Below are 22806 nucleotides of genomic sequence, written 5' to 3'. Positions count from 1 at the left end.
TATATGTTATGATAAAGATGTTCATTTTTTAAACAGAAATAAGCATTAGACATTTTAAAATGGGGTGGATAATTTTTCTGTGTTTTTAATGCTATGTAATCCATGGTTGATTTCAGATGTCCCCTTCTGAAGTGTTTGTAGCTATATTGCAGAAATATTTACACAAGCAGGAAAGAAACAATGCCCAGACTGAAAATAAAGAAACCAGCAGCATTTCAAGGTCAGGTATAAGAGTACTAGTTAGTGACCCAATTTCTAACAGAGCTTTCAGTGGCAGAAAAGTCAGACTCCTACAGATGTTTATCTTGACCTCTGGTTGTCAGTCTGGAGATTATCCATGTCCCTGATTTAAATTTTGACCTCTGCACCCAAAACTTTCACTAAATTTAATTCAAATTTCAAACATGGGTGGGAAGCAGAATCACAGCAAATACATTTTTCCAGAGGAATAAATACCCCTTGCCAGCAATAAAGCTTTTTCCAAAAACATCATGCACAGCTGCAGCGAAGATTTGTACTAACATCATAAATGCTGACAAATCCCTCTTCTACACAGACAAATTGCCTGTCTGACCACATTGAATGATGTGTTTCGTTTTACCTGCTCGAAGGAGTGAAGCCCACTCTCCTTCCCTAACCGTACCATGTCTTCCATTATCGCTTGCTGCAGTTCCTGCGTTAAAACACAGAAATTCCTCATGAGCTACCACAGTGAACCTTACATGCAATTAATGCTCACTGTTCACCAAAAAAAGCGTTTCTGACTAAAGTTCAAGTGCCTTACTAACAGTTAATATGTAATTACCAAAATTCTACTGTAGCATATAAACATTACATTTATGTGTGGTGATGTTAAGTGTCTCCTTGGTATGAAAAGTAAGGTTCTATTTTCAAACCAGCTATGTGGCATAGCTGTTAAATTTACAGTTCTCTAGCCATCTGCCAGACTTCAGTGTAGAATCATTGCCCACAGACACCACAGGGACACAGGGATGGTTCAGTGGCATCCGTATTCACTGATGTGATCCAATGCAGTTCCTCAGTATCAGAGAGCATGTGTTTAACACTGGGATCCTTTTTATAGAAGCACAGAATGTCGTGAGCTGGAAGGGACCCACAAGGATCGTGGAATCCAACTCCCAGCCCTGCACAGAACAGCTCCAAGAGTCACACCATGTGCCTGAGAATGTTGTCCAAATGCTCTTTGAGCTCTGTCAGACTTTATAGTGTGACCAGTACCCTTGGGAGCCTGTTCCAGCACTCAGCAACTCTCTCTGAGAAAAATCTTTTCCTAATATCCAACCTAAATCTCCTCCAACACAACTTCAGGCCCTTCCCTCTGGTTCTGTTGCTGGTCACCACAGAAGACCAGCGGTAAGTCTTATTTAGTTGTTTTATTTAAGAAATCTAAGCAAACACAACTTCTCCTCCTGCTGTACTGTTGTTCTCTGCAAGACAGACTCTTGCCGCCCACCAGAGCTGGCAGAGGTCAGTACCACCAATCAACACATATCACTGGATCCAGGTCAACCCTGCTGAATGTTCAGTGAGGAAATAATTCTTGTCACTGAAATTGTCATTCCTGGACACAGTATTGTGCACACAGAATGCTACAGGAAAAAAAAAAAAAAGTCTGTACTGCAGATACAAACCTTATTTTTACAGAGTTCTGCATATGTTCCTTCAAACCCTCTTTTCTTTGCCCAACCTGGCATAACTTCAGAATCGGGCACCACAATTCCCACCAGGAAGGCCTGTAGGTAAAGGAGAAAGAGAGCTGCAGGTGAAAGCTGAACCATATCCCAGGCTCTACACTGAAGTGAATACACAAGTCAGCTGAATTTCTGCATGTTCACAATTTCTTGTTTAATTATGTCAATAATTTGCTAACATATCATCCTGAAGTACATTCTGATGTCTGTGCCTTTTTCTCAGATAAAAGGTTTTATGTGACTGTGCATGTACATTAGCAGTTTTAATACCCTCAGTTGGGTTTGTGCTCCTTTTGGACATTAATAACTCACATGGCCCTGCAAGTCCCAGCAAACTCTGATGCCAAGGGAAGGCTCATGCTTATGAGCCTTGAATGCAGACAATGAATTGCCATGGTTTCAAAAACTGTAGGTGTGTATAAATGTGCAAATTAACAGAACAAGATTGGTCAGAATGGGCAGGCAGTGTGGGGACAACAGTGGCTTTGCCTTTGCCTGGCTTACCACAGGCAGGGTGGCAAAGGACAGCATTGGAGACCCAAAGAGTGACAACAAAGCCAACTTAAAGGCTTGATCCTTGGCCACAGCATTTTCTAAGCTGCTCAGGGTCACACCAGCAGCTCAGTTCCTGCCTGGCTGTCAGCCAGCTCTGAAGCAGGAGGCAGACAGTGTGGCGTGATCCACTCACATTTTCCCTTCATTCATGCCCAGCTCTCTGTCTTCTAACTACAAAGAGTAAGGTAAGATTTTCTGAAAGCTTGGTTTGTACCTGCAGGCTGTCTCCATGGACATAGATCTGAGCAACAGGGTCGCTGCGGATGTAGATATTCTCTATCTTCTCTGGTGCAATATATTCTCCCTGAGCAAGTTTAAATATATGCTTTTTCCGATCAATAATTTTAAGGGTCCCATTCTGTTAGGAGAAAGAAATAAGAATTCCCAGAGAAGTTACTTAACCACAGAAACTCAGCAAGCAGTCTGTCTTTAACAGAGCTTTCAATTGCCTGTTGTGCTTTCAAATGCTTCACTGACATATCGAGCTTATTCTGCCAAATATAAACTTAATCCTTTGTAAAGATAGACCTGCCTGGGGACCTAAGTTCAGTGCTTGAAAATTTGCATGGGATAATACAATTGCCATAAGGACTCTGTGTGTGTCCAGTACGCACAGGTAACCATTTTCCAATGTCTCCTGTGTGAAGCCAGCCCTCCTGGTCCAGCGCCTCAGCTGTCCTCTCTTCATCTTTCAAATAACCTTTAAACACATTGGGTCCTTTCACACAGATCTGCAAAACAGCCAGGGGTGATGATGAATTATTTTTTTACTCTGCTACAAGTACAAGTTAAGTAGTAACTCACAAAATTTGAAATATTTTAATGACTGTGCTCCATGAAACTAAAATAGATTGGGTTATTAAACTATCTATGGATTTTTTTCAAGCTAATGGAAATACGAAGTAGGGTTTGCAAAACTGATTTGTTTGAATTGATTTGCATTCCATTTGCAGTTAAAAATAACAAAATTATTTCAATAAGTTTAATTTTTGTGTAGTATAGAAATCACAGCAATGTAGAAATCTTAGCTGAACTAATTAATTCAGTCTTAGCAGTTCAAGGAATCAGGCTGGAAGTACTGCCACAGCTCCTTTTTCATTAGTTCTTTGCTGCTCTATTGTTAAACTGCCATTTTCCTTTCCTGATTGCAGTATGTAACACATTAGCAACCATGCACCCTACAAAGGTAAAATGCTTCTATAAACTACTTCATACAGTGTTAACTAGTGAGAATTTGATATAAAAATGTGATTTGCTACCTCTCCTTCTCCTTTGGAAGCAAAATAATTCAGTTCTTCCACATCCTTCAATCTGATTAAGTTACAGGGCAAAGGGGCTCCTACATGACCTGGAAATCAAAGTTATCAAGTCACTTGTCATCTCTCCTATAAACAATAATTAGCATTTTATCATTAGTTACTTGCATAGTTGTAGATACATTGGATGTTCTTGCAGGAGCTGTGTCTGTGTGCAGAAATAGCTTCCTTAATTAAGGTTTTGCACTATTAAAACTAAATACCAACACCTCCTCTTTGAACATAAAACCTATTCTGAAATAGCATAGAGTGGTTTGGGTTGGAAGGGACATTAAAATTCATCTCATTCCAACCCCCTGCCATGGGCAGGAACTCCTTCAACTAGATCAGGTTTCTCCAAGCCCCATCCAGCCTGGCCTTTATGTTACAGTCCATAATTTCCTAAAGGAATGTGCATTTCTTTTATTTCTTCAAATGGTGGAAGAAAATAATTACCTGATGTCCAGTCACCTGGAGTTGTAAAGGTGCATCCAGCTGTGCATTCTGTTTGGCCATAGCCTTCATAAACCTGACAAAGAGACAGGTATCTTTACAAGATCATAAAAGATTTCGCTATTACAAACTAAAATCCAAGGCATTGCCCTCTGTTGCACAGTCCTGTGCGCAGAGCCTGCAGTTGCAATGGGTGGGTGCCCATTTGCCATGGGAACACTGTCCCTGGCTTCTACTGTGTACAAAATTCCACTTACATACTAGGAAAGATCATGTCTGTGTATTGTTGAAAATAGGGAGAAGATGAGTTGAGCACTTAGCCTTTGAGTCAGGACATATGCTACACTACGAGAGGAACTTATTAGTGAGGAAAAATGGTATTTTTGTGTGACATTTTGAAAATCCACCCTTTTCTTTTCCTGACTAATTTTAGACTCTCAAATGAGACCTTTCAGTTGCCCTGGGCTTCCTATCACAGAGAAATAATGCAGTGGACATGTCAAGTGGGTTAGGCTGACATCTGAAGATCAGGTCTTTCCATTTATATATAGAATAAAACTCATGTAATGAAGTTCTCAGCACTTGCACAAACACATTTAATTGCACATACTCAATTTGGTGCTGAGAGGTGGGTGGGATGAGCCTGTGGGGTTTTTCGGGGGGATGTCCAGAGTGAAATCATCTCTTGCCTGTTACTGCCATCCCAGGGCTGTTCGCACCTCACTGAGCTCTGGGTGTACCAGGACTCCATGGCTGCCCCAGGCCCTGCTGCTGTTGGATCCATCCTGGTACAGCTGTCCTAAATGCAGTTCTGAGGGTCTAACACATCTCCTTTCTTCAATACCACGTGTTCCCTTGCTAACAGTGGATGGACACCCCTGCAGAGCCACACAAACCCACCTGGCATCCGAGGGCAGCGCGGAGGAAGCCCAGCACAGTCGGGGAGGCAGGGGCAGCGCCTGTCACTATCATGCGGACACACCCCCCAAGACTTGCCTGTTTGGTAGCAGGAGGAAACAAAAGAAAGCATCAGAAGCTACTGCAGATGGCAAAACCATGAGCTTGAACAAAAGGCTCTCTCTAGGACAGATGTGCAGGATTTCCTGCCTATGGCAAGGGGTCAGAATTAGATGATCTTCAAGGACCCTTCAAACCCAGCCATTCTGTGGTTCTGTGATGTGGCCATGTATGGAAATACGAACTAGCTCTGAAGCTTTCCTGAGGGATAAAAGCCCATTCAGTGCACAGAGACAGGAGTGCCCATGTCCCTGGCAGGATGTGCTGCTCAGCCTGGACTCCTGCAAAAGCTGTGCCTGGGCAGGCTGCAGACCTGGATCTGGGAACTGCTGGGAAAAACAGCCTCTTCCCCCATCCAGTCTTCTTTGCTTATTTACACCTCATCGGTTTTAATGAATTGCCTCCCAAGCCCTCTAAAATTATGTTGTCCCTTTTTTAAGGCAGATGACCTTCAAATATTTCTGGAGGGTATTACATCAATTCCTGTGTCCCATTTTACTTCTTTCTCCTCCTCCCTCATTTCCTTTTCTTTCTTCTAAAAGTAAAAAAGAAAATCCAGCACAAAAGAAAACAACTGCTGACTGAGTCTGCCTGTCTCGCCAGTCCTTGCATCAATATGCAGCCTGCCTCACTCCCGGCTGGGTGAACTCTGCTATCTTTGCACACTGAGGACAACTAATCCACAGACCACAAGTACAGTCAGTTTCTTTAGTTAAAAATAAAGTGGCATGTCTCCAGATAAGTCATCCAATTAAAAAAAATTAAGTAATTAAAGCCTCTTGGAGTAGTACAGAGCCCAAAAAGACTGGTTTAAAGCCAATTTAATCTCTTTTTTACTGAAATGTGCAGCAAACAGAAGGGTATTCTGATTTCTTTCCTCACGGTTGCTAGACCATGATTCATGTGTGCATTTTTTTTAACAACCTCATTCTTTTCCTGGGAGGAAAAGCAGGTTTGAATATGCCCAATTGAAACCCAACCCTAAATCCAATCCTATTTTTTGAGATTTTGCAGAAAACTTTGGAGCAGCATCTCTTTGATCAATGACTCCTCTTTTCATGACTACCTTCCTGAATTTTGTCCCTAGATACCTTTCCTCACCTGCAGGGGCACAGTTTCTATCTAAGAGCTGCAAAAAAATTTTGGCACTATTCCATAAATTAGTGATTTCTTGGTGCTTCTGAAAAGGGATGTGGCAAATGTCATCTTAGGCTGCCTTGTCTTTCTCCATTTCCCTCTGGAAAGTTATCCCTGAGAGAACTGAAATTTTGATATTGTGCATGGTATTTAAAAACAAGAACAAACAAACAAACAAATATGGCAAAATTCACAGAGCAACAAACTGCTCAGCTGCCTTTTTCTGTTCTATTTTCCAGTCTGTTGTTCACTAGTGAGTAGTGATTGCCCACAGTTCATCATCAGGCAAGTGAACTACACTGACTTTAAGAAATCATAGAATCAGAATTGTTAAGGCTGGAAAAGACCTCTAAGATCATCAAGTCCAACCATCAACCCAGCACCATCTTCACCACTAAACCACATCCTCAAGTGCCACATCCACGCCCTTTTTTAATACTTTCAGGGGTGATAACTCTATCACTGCCCCGGGGCAGCCTGTTCCAATGCTCGACGACCCTCTCCATGAATAAATTTTTCCTACTGTCTGAAACTCCCTTGTCAGAAAACCAGTCATTGCTAGAAGAAACATGAATTTTTTGACTTCAGACTCACCTCTTGAATCACTTACCTGTATTTTATTAAAGAACAGTTTATCCCACAAACTGTCATTTCTAATGATGCCGTTTCGAACTTCAGCCTTTTTCCGTCTCGCCGCAAATTCCAGGATCCAGCGTTTGAGGGATGTGTCAGCCTGGCTGAAGATCTGCGGGAGCACAGGATGGCAGACGAGGTGTCACAGGAAGAGAGAGCACATCGACACCTGTTCTCCCCATAACACCCACCCAGCCAGGTGGGTACAGTTACATTTGCAGCACAGGTAAACAAGGCTACGCTGGGGTTTGTTAGTGGGGAAAAAAGGAATGATGTGTTTCACTCCATTCCCTATTGTACATGTGGTTCCTTTGGGAGGAAAAGACAGGGTGGTGGTGCAGGCTTTGACTAGATTGACAGGGCTGCTCTTACTATGTAATTTCTGTGATAGGGTTCAGTGAAATTCAGTCAACCTGAGCAACAGGGAATGAGCAACATGATCAGGTGTCAATGGTGGCTGATGTGGTGGTGGGAGCTGCATTTACCTGAACTTAATCAGGCACCAGCACGAACTCCACCTCAACAAATGAGAAACCCCCAGTGCCTGTCCCCCTAATAAAGCACAGAAGCCCTGACCTTGGGGAAAAATTAAATCAGTAGCTTGTGCTTAAGCTTGTCTCTAGCAGGTAAGTCTTCTGAGGAATAAATATTCCCAGCTGGTCAAACAGATTAAACATGATGACCAGACGTGCCCATCTTAAATACCTTGCAATACCTTCACCTTAGTTTTAAAGATTTCTAAATCCAAAAGCCACTGTCACATTTACACTGCCTAAATCCCCAAAGGGTTTTTGAAATTTCTGATTTCCAGCTGTTGTTTCCACCAGAACGAGACATTTATTTTCAAATCTGGTTGAAGGGCACAAGAGCTCCTTGTGCAGCCAGATTTGAATGATGTTTCTGTGATGAAAAAATCCCACATCTCTAGAAATGTCACTGGTGAGCTTAGTGAGAACAGGGTAGGAGGCTAATACAGAAGGATTTCATATTCACACATGATAGCTGTGTCTGCAGTCTGTGTAAGTCACAACACAGACTTACACACTGAAGGAGCTGTATCCCTTACACACAGTGAGAATGTGTCTGCAGCACGGCGGAAATAGTGTTATCTGCTTGAGAAATCTCCATGACTAAGGGAATTCTTCCACATGCGTAGTCAAGGGACATAAACTCCATTGTTCCACAAAGAGTGAAATCAAACTCCAACTAACCTTGTCATACATTCTGTTCAACAGCCGTGGCACGACGGGGAAGATGGTCGGCCGCAGTGCCTTCATATCATCAGACAGGAGGCGAATATCTCCTTGGAAGAAGCCAATTCGCCCTCCGTGGCAGTACACTACAGACTGATGGGGAGAAAGAGGAACACTTGTAGTAACCCCTTTGCTTTCAATTCCCAAAGCAAAGCATTCCTCCCAAGAGCAGAGGCACCTTTTCTGAATTTCAACTCTCCAATATGGCAAAAATGGGACTTTGGAAATACAATAAAGTAACAATAAATTTTGCACTGAATAGAAATATCCAGATAGTTCCCGGCATTTTTCAGTACTGGCAATTCAGCATCTGTCAGATTTGCTACTTGTTCTGGAAGAACAAGGAATCAAAGTTTTCGAAAGGGATTTCCCTTCATCCCCTGCATATGGGGATGGAGAAGCCCCAGTTATGGTCAGAGTCTGGATCAGAACTTTCCTAAAGCCCAGCCCTCCCACAGCAGCTCACAGCATGAGGACTTATCATCAATACAGAAATACAAAGTAAGAAACATCACAAGACACGGAGCAGCATCCAATTTTTAGATGTTAATACTTTAGTTTTGTTTAAATACAACAATATAAACTACGTTAGCAATACAGTGCCTGATCCTGTATCCCAGAAATAGAAGCCCACTTCATAAAAGGTGCTTGACTTGTATGGAAACTACAAATCCAGAAGCCCTGTACTTGAAAACAAAGCAAGATGTTTTCCTCAGATCAGAATGGAGCTCAATATTTGGGATGGGGCAGAGGTGTTGCTGGCCATGAGCCAGCTGGCAGCTGGTTACCAGTAACCAGTAACCCTGCCAAGAAGCCATCACAGACTGGGTCAAACTGGCATTTTCTCACTGAAGAACATTTGGAGACCAGCACTTCTCCCATGGTTTTACAGTGCATGGAGGAGAAAGCGTCCTCAGCAAGTGCCTGTGATGCCAGAGCTGAGCCCAGCCTTCCTGAGTAGACTGAAAACTTCAGCTCCCTTTTGTGGACTTGTCTTCCTTAGATAACTAAATAAGTTGAAAATTCCTTAAGAGACATCCATGTCTCTTGTGTTGCCCCTAAAAATCTGCAATACTAACCAAATTGCTCTCACTGCTCTGTCAGGCAGTTAGAGACTGTCTCCATCAGCTGAAACCACAGGAATTTTACACATGTGATGTAGGTTTAATGAAAATCACACTGCTGAATCTGTGATTTACACTGGACATGAATTTTTAAAAGAAAATATAACCAGTGTGCTCACTGGGAATTGAAAATAACAACTAGAAATTTTTAGCTCTAAAGAATGTATCTGTATGATTTTAACTGTAAATTACAGCAATGAATAATGTTGGCTAAAACTAGGGACACTGATGCAGTGCTTGCTGCTCAGAATGCTTTTGAAAATGACTTTTTAGCCCTTTTGAAAAGATCTTTATAATAATGAGCCATTTCAGACAGGAGGATAAACCTGGACATCCTTTGGAGGCTGTCCCTTTCAGTACAGCAACATCCTGTGAAATGAAAGCATTTTCAATTTTTCTAATTTCTTTCTGCCCCAGATGAATATAGAATAATTATATTTTTGTTTGCCAGAACAGTGCTGGCACACTGACCAAGTTGCCTTGCAGGTGGAGAAAAGCTATGCTGTAATTCTCCAAATCCTTCATGGGCTTTTACTTCCAATTTGTGAGATTTTACAGAAAAAATATATTACTTCTGGCACAGATGTTGCTAAGAAGTGGGAGGTTTATGTTGAGATGCTTGCCTGACTCAGAAAGTATGCTTTCAGCCTGTAACAGGCCTCCCTGAGAAAGCACAGAGTTGCAAATGGATCCAGATCCAATCTTCACATTCTGGATCCATTTTAAGTTTGCAGTTTCTCAGGCTGGGAGACTTGATGTGGCTGTCTCACCTGACTTGCCTAGCTCACCAACTGCGGCACAAATCATCACCCCATTTTTTTTTTCCCAAAGAGACATGGAGTCAGTTCTGTTGGCTGGCAAGACCTAGTGCTCGGATCTGCCATAATTCCCAGAGGACACACGCTCCAGTGAATGCCCACTGCATGCTGCCTGCCAGGAGGATCACGTGTCTCACACCATGATCTCAGTTTCCTCTTTTTCAGTGTCTGCCAGATTGGAGATTTTTATGCAGATCATGATATTTATGCAATAAAATCATTTTAGCTGATGTAGAAAATGGCATGAAATTATCTTGACTCACATGGTACCTCATCCAAGAGTGCTTTGAAAAGCTGTCCCAGAAATGCTCAGGTAGCAGTAGCCATGAGCTGAATGAGCAATCAATCTGTCTCATTGCTGAAGGGCTATTTTTCAGTCCCTGAGCCAGGTGTAAGCTGGAGAACTTGGGAAACTCTCCTGGCCTCGCTCTGGACTCACAGCCATGTCACTGAGACCTTGGCTCTGGTGTTATGCACATGGCACTTCTGGAGTACAAGCCTTTTTAGTGCTACGAGATATCGCTGGTTATTTAGTATTTTATTCATTTTATTTTATTTTTTTGTTGGTGGCGTGGAAAAAAGATGATTTCCACTGACACCGTGACCTTACCTGTACCATTCTCTCAAACATGTGTGCTAAAGGCAAATAGGAAATGTGTACATCCTCACAAGTAGGAGACCACTGACTCTGGAAGAAAACACAAGGAGCCCCACAAGGCCTCGTCAGTTCAGGCAGGTTTCTTACCTGTATAACTCTTTCAAACATGTGAGCCAGAGGCAGGAAGGAGATGAGCACATCGTCCTGTCTCGGAAAGATCACTTTCTGCAGGTGAAGGGCATGGGAGACAGAAAGGAAAGAAACACTGACAGGAAGACAACAAGAAAGTCATAAAATAATAAAAAGAAAAATGGCACCAGAGGAGCAAAAGGGTAAAGATTGTCAAGAGAGGAGGGAGCGGCAGACACAGGGAAGCGTTAAAGCCACAGCATCATGGAGCTCAGTTAGCAGGAGGAGTAAAGAGCACGGAGATGTACACACAGGGCAATGGAGAGGGCTCTCCTTGGCAGAAGGCAGATTGTATCCACGCAGCTCACGCTGGGAATGGAGGCTCACCCTGACGGAGAATCCAATTTTTATTCACTGCTTTCTACCAGGAGGTGCCGAGACCCTGATCTGTGCTCTCAGCTGTGCGCAGACAGCAGGATCCTGGTGCAAACCTGCAGGAGCCCCCAGGATCCCAGTGCTAACCTGCAGGAGCCTCCTGGACACCAGCAGGGCACTGCAGGAGCAGCACTTTGACTTTGCATACAGCCCATTCAAGAATTACAGTGTTACTAGAGTCAAAATTAGCAATATTTTTTCTTTTCCTTTGGTTAATCATTGATTTGAATCAGAATGTGTTGGGAAACTAATGATTTAATCTTAGGCTTCAAAAACTAATTACTTCTGTTAGTGTTTATTGTCATTTTAAGTGATTAAAATATGATTTTAATGACATTATGACTATCCCCCAGATAGGGGAAAGAGAAGGTCGGACAAATTATTTTTTTTAAAAAAGTGGCAAAAGTCTTGATTTTGCCAAGTTTTGAGCTGTCTCTTGAAGGCTGGAATAAACAAAGGCCCAGGAACCTTACCTAACCCATTCCCCAAAAGCAAATAACCTTTCTACCTGCATTTCCTAGGGTACAGCTTGCTGTAATATTATGGATTATAAAAACTGAGAGGTTGACTACCCAATAATTTACATCAAGGCCAGTGGTTAGTGGAAAATGGATATAAAAATCTATCAGCTCACAGTATTAACAGTTTATACCCATTTGCACCTCCTCTGCTCAGAAGGAATCAATAGCCCATGACCTGGGATACAGTGGAGGCAGATACAGGAGTTCATCCCTCAGGAGATATTTTATTGAAGTTAAATCTAGGCTGGTCTGATTTGGGTATGGCCTCCCAGCCATCACCTACCAAAGTCAAACATCATTGACCATGTGGGTGTTCTCAGCATCCCATTTCATATTATTGTGTCTGTCAGTCTGAATGAAGCCATTAGGGCCTGCAGATCTATTTATACATTATTGCAATTTGGCTTCATTTTCTGCAAGCACAGTAATGCGAAACCTTTAATATCAACCAGGGTTTTTTGTTTTGTTTTGTTTTGTTTCATTACTGCTGTAAGGGCCCAGACAAAATAATCTGGTTTTAAATCAGACCAAAATTATGCCATTGAATAGCAATTCACATTTGGCACAGTTGCCCAGTTAAACGTAAAAATGCAAACAGCTTCATGGTATTTGAGAACAACCTTATAATAAAGCTCTGGACTCACTTGAAAATATGTTTGGTTTGTAAAAATCACTGAACTAAGCAAAACTGCCACAAGAACTTAAAAACAACAAACCCACAGAACTTCTCATTTTATTTCTTTAATTTATACTTTCAAGTGTTTCACACTTTGCTCTATTTCATTACTGTGGTCAGACTAGCCAAATCTTGTGGATCAGCTACAGGCATTTACCCTCTGCCAGCAATACTCTGGTGACTGGAGATATCAAATTTACAATCACACCAGACTTGGGTCTCAATCTGATACCTTTGAGATTAGTCAGGGTCCCACTGCTGTCAGCAAACACTAAATCTTATGCACCAGTCTTGGAAGATGCCAAGTTCACTCAGCTCTAAATTAGTGCTCTTTCAAAATAAACATTCCTGCCCTTTGAAGCTCAGGCCTCTCTATGCCTCAGCTTTCATTTGTCCCTCTTGCTGCCACTGAAGCCATGAAGAGCTCCCTGCTGAGGAGCCCTCACTGCAGCACTGGCATTTCATCCTGCACACTGTGGAGGCACAGTCCTGCAAACATTGGAACACGTTCAGTGGGATTTCTTACATCACATGTCTGAGTTTCTTTACACTGGAAATCTCAGAAAATTCAAAGATAAAGTAATAACACTGAAGTAACCTCAATATCAACAATAAGACCACTAAGGGGTATGAGGTAACCAATTATCCATCCTGTGTGCAGGTAACTACCTTATAGAATTGCCTGTTCACTACCAGAAATTAGGTTATTTATATTTGTTCTATTTAAGGTGTATGAAATTCTTACTATGTCATGGTAAACGAATCTGCTTCCTATATTGTTTCTAAACATGACTTTACATGTTGTATGAAACATATTATAAATGCACTTGGCCAGCACTATGCTATGCTCTATTCAAAATACATATAACAAAAACTGAGATATACTGGAATATCAGTGAAATGAACCATTAACCATTCTTGTAAAAAATCATGTATGTTCATATAAATATATGTATTTATACACACACATTTTGTATGCAGAGATGTTTCAAATAAATGACGACATTTTTGGGCACAATGGGACACAAAAGAGCAGAAGAAGAGCTTGAACTCCTCTTCAAGCGCCAGTTGCAACTGCACAGGGCTTGTGTGCTCTCCTAGTTCTTCAAAAAGAGTTAATGAATTGATTTACAGAAGTCAGCATTGTTTCTCAGAAGCCCTTAGTGCCCTACAGAGCCTGGGAGCCAGGGCTGGAAAGAGGATTTAATGCCCTCCAGTACTGTAGAGTCAGCCTTGCTCCATTCCCATGGATTTGGCCCTCTGAGCAGGAAAAATGTCATCTTTTATCTGCAAGAGCATACTTCCAGCCCATGCAGGGCCACAGCTTAACCCACACACTCTGCACCTGGCAATGTTTTCTAGCTCAGGGTAATCACCTCCGTCACTTTCAGAAAGCCTGAAAAATCCGCCACCACGTTTCCATGGGTCAGCATAGCACCTTTGGGATTTCCTGAAAGGAAACAGAGAGGGAGTTTAAAAGATAAGCCAGAAGGTAACTTTCAAAAACTTAACAAAAGAACAAAACAAGAAATGGTTAAAATATTATGTTCACGTCTTCAATTTTAAAATGTATCTAGCTTTCACCACCATTTCAGTGCATTAATATGCACCCAGAACACTTACTGCAATATTTAAAACTGAATAAAATGATACTGCAAACAGAAATATTTCTCTTGGAGACTCTGGAAAACAGGTTCCAGCAAAAATAGCCTAACTGCAATTTCTGAGAGTGCTCAGATGGAGCCACTCAACGAGCACAGCCATCAGACTTGGATGGCTGTTCCAGCCTCTCCTGGGAGGATTTATTTCATCCAGATTTTGACTAAGAACGATCTTGAACACCAAGAAACATGGTTTAAAAGGCTGTTATACTCTTACTTAGCCAGTACTCTGGATAACATGAGAAATGCAGAGAGCAGTGCAGGTAAAATTTAGGCTACAAGACCCTTTGAGACTGCAATTAAGGGAAGGCATGAATAGTAGCAGCAGCAGAGGTGTCTTGAAGACAGCCCTAAAACCATTAGGGAGCCAGCAAAGCCCCTGTGTTGTGTTCCAGAGCTGGGCACCGCCCTTGCAGCATTTCATCCACCACCAGCAGGTACCTCAGCACCATCAAAATTTGCCTTTTTACACTCCTTTCTCTGCTGACTATGGTACACCTCTTGCATTTCCTATCTGTTTGGACATCAAAACACAGTGTTTGTTAAGCAGCAAATACACAGGCTGTAACCTCCATGTTCAGAAAAAAGTGGCACGGAGGGCCCTGCAGGTCTTCCTGTCACAGCACTGTCCCTTTTTATCACCCTCCAAGGCTTTAGTTTTGAAAAGAAGGTGTAGCTCAGCTCAAATAAAGATTACAGGGCCAGCCTCTTTTTCTCCACTATGTTTTTAAGCAGATTGTTTTAATTCGATCACACCACTGCCACGTAGTTTCTGCTGCTCCATGTGAAGGCAGATCAGAGGAGCTTTACCTGCAGCTGCCCAGTGTCCCCACCACAGTGGGCACAAGCAGGCTGGTAAAGCTCCTGCAGTTAATGTAACAAAATTGTAAATCAGCCAGAATTTCATTCTGCCTTCCTCAGATTAGGAAGACTGTGGTGCTTTGTGAATATGTTTCAGCACAGGAAAGTATGTTTAATCCTCTCATTTCAGAACAGTTTGAGCATGGGCACAGACATGGGCACACTCAGCCCTTTGCCCTGCCAGCACACCACCATCACCATAACTCCTACTCAACCTCCCAAATAATTAAAGGCAGGCACAAACAGCAATAGCAATTGTTGCATACATTTATTGCAGTAGAGCAGGATATTTTTAACACAATATATTACACTGAAAATCCCTATTTGCTGCTCCAAGTGCCTTGAGCAACTCAGTCCCAAACACTTGCAGATGAACATGGTGCACAGGAGGCTGGTTTGGTCTCAGGGGTGAAGCTGACAGCTTTGCCAGGCGCAGGCACTCCCATCCTAACATGTTGAATCAGCAGGCTCACTGGTGCCAAATCAGCCTGGCAGGTTCTTCTCACAGCTGGGTGCGTGCACGGATCCAGGCTCCAAGAAAAGTCCATGAACAGGTGTCAGTTGTACATACACACCACCACTCAAAAATCACTTGTGTTATTGACTTGTTATCCAGCCAAACACGTGTGCTCAGCCCCTGCAGTTCTAGAAGCAGCTGTGCTCCTGCAGCATTGCACAGCTCAGGCACCAGTGGAGAGGATGTGCTCAGTACTGGTTTGGAAACTCTAAACTGTGCCCTCTGGCGCACATCTGGTCTCTGCACCTTGATAAAATTCTTCAGACTTGCTTTTTGGAGGATTTCAGGTGTTCAGTGCCAGGCTGGGTAGGGCTTTGAGCAAACCAGTCTAGGTGAAAGTGTCCCTTGCTATGGCTTGGAATTGGAACTAGACATGCTTTAAAGGTCTCTTCCAATCCAAACTATTCCATGATTCTGTGAGATTTCTCAGATGTTTGACTCATTTACTCACACCACCTCTGACTTGAATGCAGATTCAGTATCTCTGCCATGCCTGGAAGCAGTGTTAACATCCTGACTCCTTCCTCTGCATCCCTCTCACATGGGCTCAACATCCTGGACAGGCTGCAGTGGGAATGGTGTCTAAGCAGAGCAGCAGGGCTGGAGCCAGGAGAGCCTCCATCAGAAGAAATCCAGAACAAGCCATGCTGTTATGGGACAGCTGCAGCTTTATGGGTTGGGGGACTCCTGTAAACTTTAACCTTCCTTAGTAGTTCTAAGAGTTGACCTAGCAAAATAGATGCCCCTTTCTATGAGCCCTTTCCCAGAATTACCATTTTGAGAGAAGAAGGTTGGCAGGGATGCTGCTTTTGTATTTAAAAAAATCAATGCCATTTCTGTAACACTGTTCTTGTTTGAATTTCCTCACAAAGACAGACCCAGTGAGTGTCCTGTTACAGAATGGATACCTTGCAATCCATTAATAGCCCAGGAATGTCAATTCCTCCTTATCTTGGTGCCAAGCTTGTTTGACAGTTCTTATAAGCAATAGTAGAACCTTTAAAAGACTAGAAGAACCTTTTCCACATTGCCAAATGGGTCTTTCAAGTGCTCCAGCACTAACTTGATGATGTAATCCACCAGTTTTCTGGGATGCAACCACTCTCCTCCCCTGGGAAGTTCTGGCAAAAAGGAACAGGCACTGTCAGGCTAGGAGAAACCACTGGGAAGCAATTTTTATCCACCTGGTTACCAATGGATCCTTGAGGGAATGACAGTTGATTTCTCTGGAGTAGCCAACATGAAAAATCGTATCCTGACAGTTTGGGGATATCTATGCGCCTTTGGCCCGTTCCCAAGTGCTGATGGCTTCTTGGCACAACCATGGAAGTTGGTCTTGTCATCCAAGATCAGCAACCTCAGCCTCTCTTTTCTCCCTGGGGAGGCATTGGGGCTTCTGGTCCTATCAAATAAAACAAGTGTTAAAGTCTGCTCCTGGGGAATTCTTTCCAATTCTACAATTTTCAGCTGAGATTTTTTCGCAACATACAAAAATATTTGAAGTCCTTTGGAATTGGAAGAGCCCTAGAGAACATATCCTTTGGAAGAAAATTCTAAATTTAGTCACTAAAAATTACCTGGGCTATATAAAATTCTTACATCAAAGCACAATGTTGAAAACAGACCAGAGTGTTGATGCAACCTTTGGAAAAGGCAGAGAGTGATGTGCAAAGTCCTGCAGCAGCAGAGGATGGGCTCATGCATCACAAAGCATTGTTATGAGAGGGTTCAGTTCGAGATGATTTGCAAAATTGGAAATCTCTGGTTTGGATGGAGAAGGGAAATTAACTTCCTGGTTGTCCTATTTCTGTAACTGGGCACGTTTCTAAGAAAAGCACAAAATCAGAAACCGGCCCACGATTGCATCTGCAAATTGAAAAACGAAAATCAAAAGAAACCTTCTCTATGCAGAATTTTTTATTTAAAAATAAAAATATCAACAATACCGTGACTTGAAAAAATAATTGCTCTGCACTTGAACAGTCACACAACCACACTGTGCCCTGCTGTATCCATGGCATGGCTCCTTCAGTTTCCTACTGTTCCCATTTGTGCCCGGCCACTTTGCACTCACTCTGTACATGGCTGTAATGTTCATGTCCAGCACTGAGTTCAGTCTTTCCCATTTAGGAATTCCCAGTATTGGAACAGAACAGAGTCACAGGCTCCTTTCCCTCAGTGCTCTGCCCTGGGCAGTCTGAAGTGCAGATCTCAAAACTAAGGATCATGCATGAAGGTAAAATACCCAAACCCTTTTAATACATCTTGAGCCTGTACTTGGAGTTGATCCAGCAGTTGCCTACCTGGTCTGAAGCACAAGTCATTTCTGGGAGGTGGAGGATGAAGGTGTTCCCTCGTGCTCAGCCTGACCCGCTGTCGGAGAAGAACCAGCAGCTCCTAGCATCTTCTGCTGAGACCAAACTGAGGATGCTTTGGTGTAGGACCAAGCATTAGGCAGTCCCAAGAGCACAGGTGGATCTGAAGAGCTTCTCCAGCAGTCCCTGGAGCAGGGACCTTCCCCACAGACAAGTGTAAAAGCAGTTTCCCAAGCAGTGATGCCTTGTGCATCTGCCCCTACAGCTTTCAGGGAGATGTTACAGAGGCTGAGTTCTCAAGAGTAGGAAATTTCTGCAAGCTGATGAAGACCAGGGTCTGGAGAGAGGAGAAAGCACTGCTTCTGCTAAGAACAGGCAGGAAAATTATTTTCTCCAAGAGGCCAGCAGCACACTGAGTACCAGCACCACGGGCTGCCCAGGCTCATCCTGAACCTCCCCAGCACTTGGTGTCAGGAGCACCACACAAGAGGAGACAGAGGTGACAAGAACCTTAGTGAGGCTGGAGACATCAATGCGCTCAGGATACAGAGAACAGAAAGCTGTGGAACCACATTTTAGGGTTTTGGCGGGTTTTTTTAAACACTTGATAAATACCAATCAACCAAGTGCTTCACAACTACACAGCAAAATGGGAAGCAGACACATGGGTGTATTTTCAGGAAACTGGAAAATCATACTGCCAAACTGTTTGTCAGAGAATTCAATTGAAAAATAAATATATTGTTATTTTTAATTTGCAATCTACAGAAGTACATAAACCTATATATTCTTAAATACTAAAAATGCCTAGAAATATCATTGCCAGATCAGTATAACAGCAAGTTTGCATGTATTGAGGTGGGATTAATAATTAATTTTGTAAGATATTATAACATTTCAAGATTAAAATGCCTCTTTTACCTGTAGTGCCACTAGTAAAACAGACAATTGACAGATCTTCTGGTCGGGGAGGCTAGAAATACAAAAGGAGATTAAGAAAATCACATCAGTCAAATGCAGACGTGTCTCTGGTAGAGACTGTTGGCGTTGTAGAAACCTAAAGATCAAACCAGTTATGTTTTTGCTCTGACATAAAAAGTTATCATTCCCCTCAGCATATATAACCAGATTTCTTCACTTGATGCAGACTCTATTCCTCCCTTTATACTCCAGCTGCACTAAGGGCAGGCTTTATGTTTGTCTCACTTGGACTTAGTATTGTCCAAGTCACCACCTATATCTGTAGATGGGTGGGACAACTTGAGATAATTCATCAATTTCCAGATCAGTTCTGGAAAGAACTCCACAACAGGGGACAAGATTCCAAAGCTGCTGATTGTTTCCCATTTCCAGCAGCCTCTCTGTATTCTCAGCACCACCCCATACGTGCACTGTTTTGAATGACTAAATAAACAGCTTGAATACTGGAAGCTGCTTTTGAGAGTTTTGTACAAATATGAGCAGCCAGTGAAAAATATCAAAGCAATTTTCCCACAATATCCCATATAAATACTGCCAAGTAGTGTTTCTGAACTATAGGAGCCCCAGCAGAAAGTGAAGGGTACAGAGACATTCCCCCAGTGCCTCCAGGGTAAGGTAGTGGAATTAGGGTATCTTAGCAATGGCATTTAATTACTATCCCATTAACATGTTCATAGCAGGATGAGCTACCTCAATTAAGTGTTCCAGGTAGAGGGAATAAAGCAAATACTGCACATTGTTCCCTATGGGGGTGGTGAAGCCCTGGCACAGGTTGCCCAGAGAAGCTGTGGCTGACCCATTCCTGAAAATGTTCAAGGCCAGATTGGACAGGACTCGGAGCAACTAAGCACCCACGTAAGGAGTCCCTGCCCACGACAGGAGGTTGTAACGAGATGAGCTTTAAAGTCCCTTCTGCTGCAGTTGTAAGAGGGAAAAGCAACATGCCAGCACTCACCACAGGCACATGTCGATTCTCACGGCCACAGTCCTGAAAGAGAATAAAGTAACAAAAGTGATTTCCACTTTAATTCCTGCAGTGTAACCCACTTGTTAATAATCTGCAAACCACTAAAGGAGAGTGTGAGCTAAAGCATACAAATTCCTAGCTGGCACTGAGGCCATCTTCATTTTTCTGAGTTTCTTGCCTTAACTGCAGTGCCTTCCTTGGATTTCAAGTAGTGTTTGGGTTGGTTGGGCTGCATCCAGGGTGTGCCAAACAAGTGTGAGGCAGTAGGCTTACATGTAGTGTGGGTGTGGGTCCGCAGTGACGCAGAGTCCCCGGGCAGGAGCAAATAAGAGCCCTTTATTGCAAAACCCAGGCCTTTTAAAGCAGTTAGCCCAGTATCAGTTACATAGTTAGAAAGCGTAACAAACATAATTCAAACAACCAGTTACACCACAGTGTGAATACCTGATGATTATACAACTTGTTTTCCTACCCCTAATTCAGCTGAGTCTCTTTCCCACAGTGGTCTCCTACTTAGCCAAGGTAACAGGCCTGAGCCTTGATTTTTCCAAGGCCTTTCTGTTGTGAAGTTTTACTTAGCAGTAACACTGTATCACAGTGTCTCAAATAATAACCCCCTTCCCATGCTTAAACAGCAGCTGATAGTGTGTGTGAGGATAACGAACTGAAATGTTGGCTCTGCGATCAACAAGGAGTAACACCAAGAGGCAAGTGCACCAAGCATCAGTATTATCAGGCACAAGCTGCTCCTTTGTGCTCTCCAGACACTGAACCTGGCGTGCAATTCACAAGTCTCTGTACGCTGTACCTTCTTTTTACAGATATTACAAAAAAATGTAAAAGGAGAGGGAGAGGAAACTCACCTCCACCTCCTGCATGGTCTGGATGCGGACCCCACAGCGCTTCCCTCTCTCTGCCAGCTCATTCTCAAATGGGTCCATCAGGATGATAGAGCTCAGGCCTGGTGTTTCTCTCCTCTCCACATGGTCAAGGAGTATCCTGGCTTTTTCAGGTTTGTCACAAATGACTGTGGAAATGTCAGCTGCAAGAAAAACCGCCAAACAAGCTGTTTGCAGTAAATCTTTTTTTAATGCAAGACTGGCTCATAGCTAACACTGTATCAGTTCTGATAGTCACTCCAGGCTACACCAGAAATCCCAGCATACAACAACACATGGTCCTCTTGAAAAACAAGGAGAAAATGCAATCTCAGCTATCCTAAACCAATGCCAAAGCTGTAGCTGACATTTACAATTATTCTGGGATTGAGTTCAAAATATTAAAATTGGTCCCCACATGGATTAAAAAATCTAGGAGGCAAAATATCAAGCAGCACAGGAGTGGGTGGCCATGGAGTAATTCCCATATCCGGAGCCGCCCTTATCCATGGCTATACACAACTGTAATGAAATGTGCTCCTGCCAATGAAGAGGAGTTGGAACCAGATGAGCTTTAAGGTCCCTTCCAACTCAAACCATTCTAGGATTCTATGATCCTCTGTCTTTTAGAAGCAGAAAATGAACCATTCTGAGCAACAAAACTGAGAAGATGACATCAGTTCGGATTTTACCTGTGTTGACAATGTACCGAATGGCTCCAGGACCTAAGGTGTCATACAGGGGAACCACCACCATGGAATAGGTGTAGCAAGCCAGCTCAGAGATGATCCACTGCAGGAGAACATGGAAGCACAAAGGTGAGAAGGGGCCATGAGAGCAGATATAACTTGAGAACAAGCTGACAGGTCGGGAGCATTATTAATACAGTATTACGTTGGACATAAAATCTCACCTCTGGACGGTTTTGAGCAAAGACACCAATGAACTGCTTCGTGGATGGCTTGCAGCCCTGCTGCAAAAGGCCTGAACCCAGAGCTTCTGCTCTTTCAGCCACCTGGAATTTGGAGAGGAAAAAATACATCAAAAAAGAGGAATATAAACAATACCAAATTAAGCAAAGACTTACAGGAAGGCTCACAAATTATTGTATTTCCTATCTAAAAGTTTGATTTTTATGTTATCGTGAACCATCATTAGCTGACTAGCAGTTGATGAGGTCAGTGTATCCCCACAGCTCCAGACTGCATCAGTGTTGCTTTGAGGAGCGGGCTCATGGCACGGAGCCAGCCCCCAAAATCTGACACACCCATGTAACACCTGGATGTGCCTGGCTGGGGACACCAGGAAGCATCACACGGTGCATGAACAACCTCCTGGTCTAACGTGCAGACACCCCAACATCCCTTCTTGTGCTGGACAGGGAAAGAGGATGCACATGGGTGTCACCTTCAGCTCACCTCCTTGTAGGACAGCCACTGGTAGGGCTGCTTGGGCTTCCTGAACCCCAGGCAGGGGCCATTCTCTGCAAGACACAAGCAGAGATGATGAGTTATGGGGTGGCAGTGCCAGGAGTTAACACATGGGGCCACGATGTGGGAGAGCCCTCCAGGAGTAAGTCCATAGTTATTGGGTTGGTTCTCACAGCAATCTCCAGCAAATTACACACAGAAATGCATCTGATGGGAGATGAGCTGCTGAGATCCCACAAAAAGGCTTCAGTCCCACCCCCCCCACTGACAGCAGCAGTTTGCCCCAAAAAGCCTCATTAAAAGACACTTCTCCAAAGGTTACATAAGCATTAGTGTCTGATAAGGACACTCATCCTAAACACCAGCTCCCACTACTTGTGCTGCCTTTTGCTTTTAAAAAGGTGAAAACTACTATATTTAGCCCAGGCTACTCTGGAGGAAGGTGACAACACACAGCAGTGTGTAACTGGATGAAAATTTGAAAAGTTTGAATAATTTGCTAACGGTACCTACTTGCAGAAATCCATTCCTCCATATACATACTGAGCTCTTTATTTACCCCTGTCTTATGGTGTAGAATATGTGCAGTTCCACTGGGGTTTTTTATGGTACCAAAAATAATAATCTGACCATGACATTGTTGTATCCAATGAGGCAGGACACCATAAAGAGCAGACACAGAAAGAGTTATGATAGAGCAGGGAAGAGTCATCATGGCTTTTTGGAGTGGGAAGGGACGTCTCTCAAGTGTGTGAGAGCTCTGTGACGATGCCATTGACCACGGGGTAAGAACATCTGCATAGCCTGGTCCCCACCTCTCCCAACTTCTGCTCCTAGGCC

At 43.1% G+C, this 22806-nt stretch overlaps 1 protein-coding gene across 1 annotated transcript in view; it reads right to left on the bottom strand.

Moving 5' to 3' along the window:
• The window catches only part of ACSL6 (acyl-CoA synthetase long chain family member 6), a 46526-nt gene that overhangs the window by 6211 nt on the left and 17509 nt on the right, over positions 1–22806 (bottom strand). Inside the window, exons 4-20 of the mRNA XM_066197558.1 lie at positions 21955–22019; positions 21450–21551; positions 21229–21328; positions 20522–20700; positions 19647–19679; positions 18632–18683; positions 13733–13806; positions 10743–10820; positions 8014–8148; positions 6780–6914; positions 4916–5011; positions 4019–4091; positions 3527–3615; positions 2882–2998; positions 2482–2625; positions 1653–1754; positions 602–673 (exon numbers count right to left, since the gene is read on the bottom strand). Of these exons, the coding sequence (XP_066053655.1) occupies positions 602–673; positions 1653–1754; positions 2482–2625; positions 2882–2998; positions 3527–3615; positions 4019–4091; positions 4916–5011; positions 6780–6914; positions 8014–8148; positions 10743–10820; positions 13733–13806; positions 18632–18683; positions 19647–19679; positions 20522–20700; positions 21229–21328; positions 21450–21551; positions 21955–22019 (1646 nt within the window). The remainder of the gene's footprint in view (positions 1–601; positions 674–1652; positions 1755–2481; positions 2626–2881; positions 2999–3526; positions 3616–4018; positions 4092–4915; positions 5012–6779; positions 6915–8013; positions 8149–10742; positions 10821–13732; positions 13807–18631; positions 18684–19646; positions 19680–20521; positions 20701–21228; positions 21329–21449; positions 21552–21954; positions 22020–22806) is intronic.

The sequence above is a fragment of the Chamaea fasciata genome, unplaced genomic scaffold (assembly GCF_029207755.1).
Source record: "Chamaea fasciata isolate MVZ Bird 193981 ecotype frontalis unplaced genomic scaffold, bChaFas1.0.hap1 SCAF_15, whole genome shotgun sequence".
Lineage (NCBI taxonomy): Eukaryota > Metazoa > Chordata > Aves > Passeriformes > Sylviidae > Chamaea > Chamaea fasciata.
This window is presented reverse-complemented; position numbering and strand designations above follow the sequence as displayed.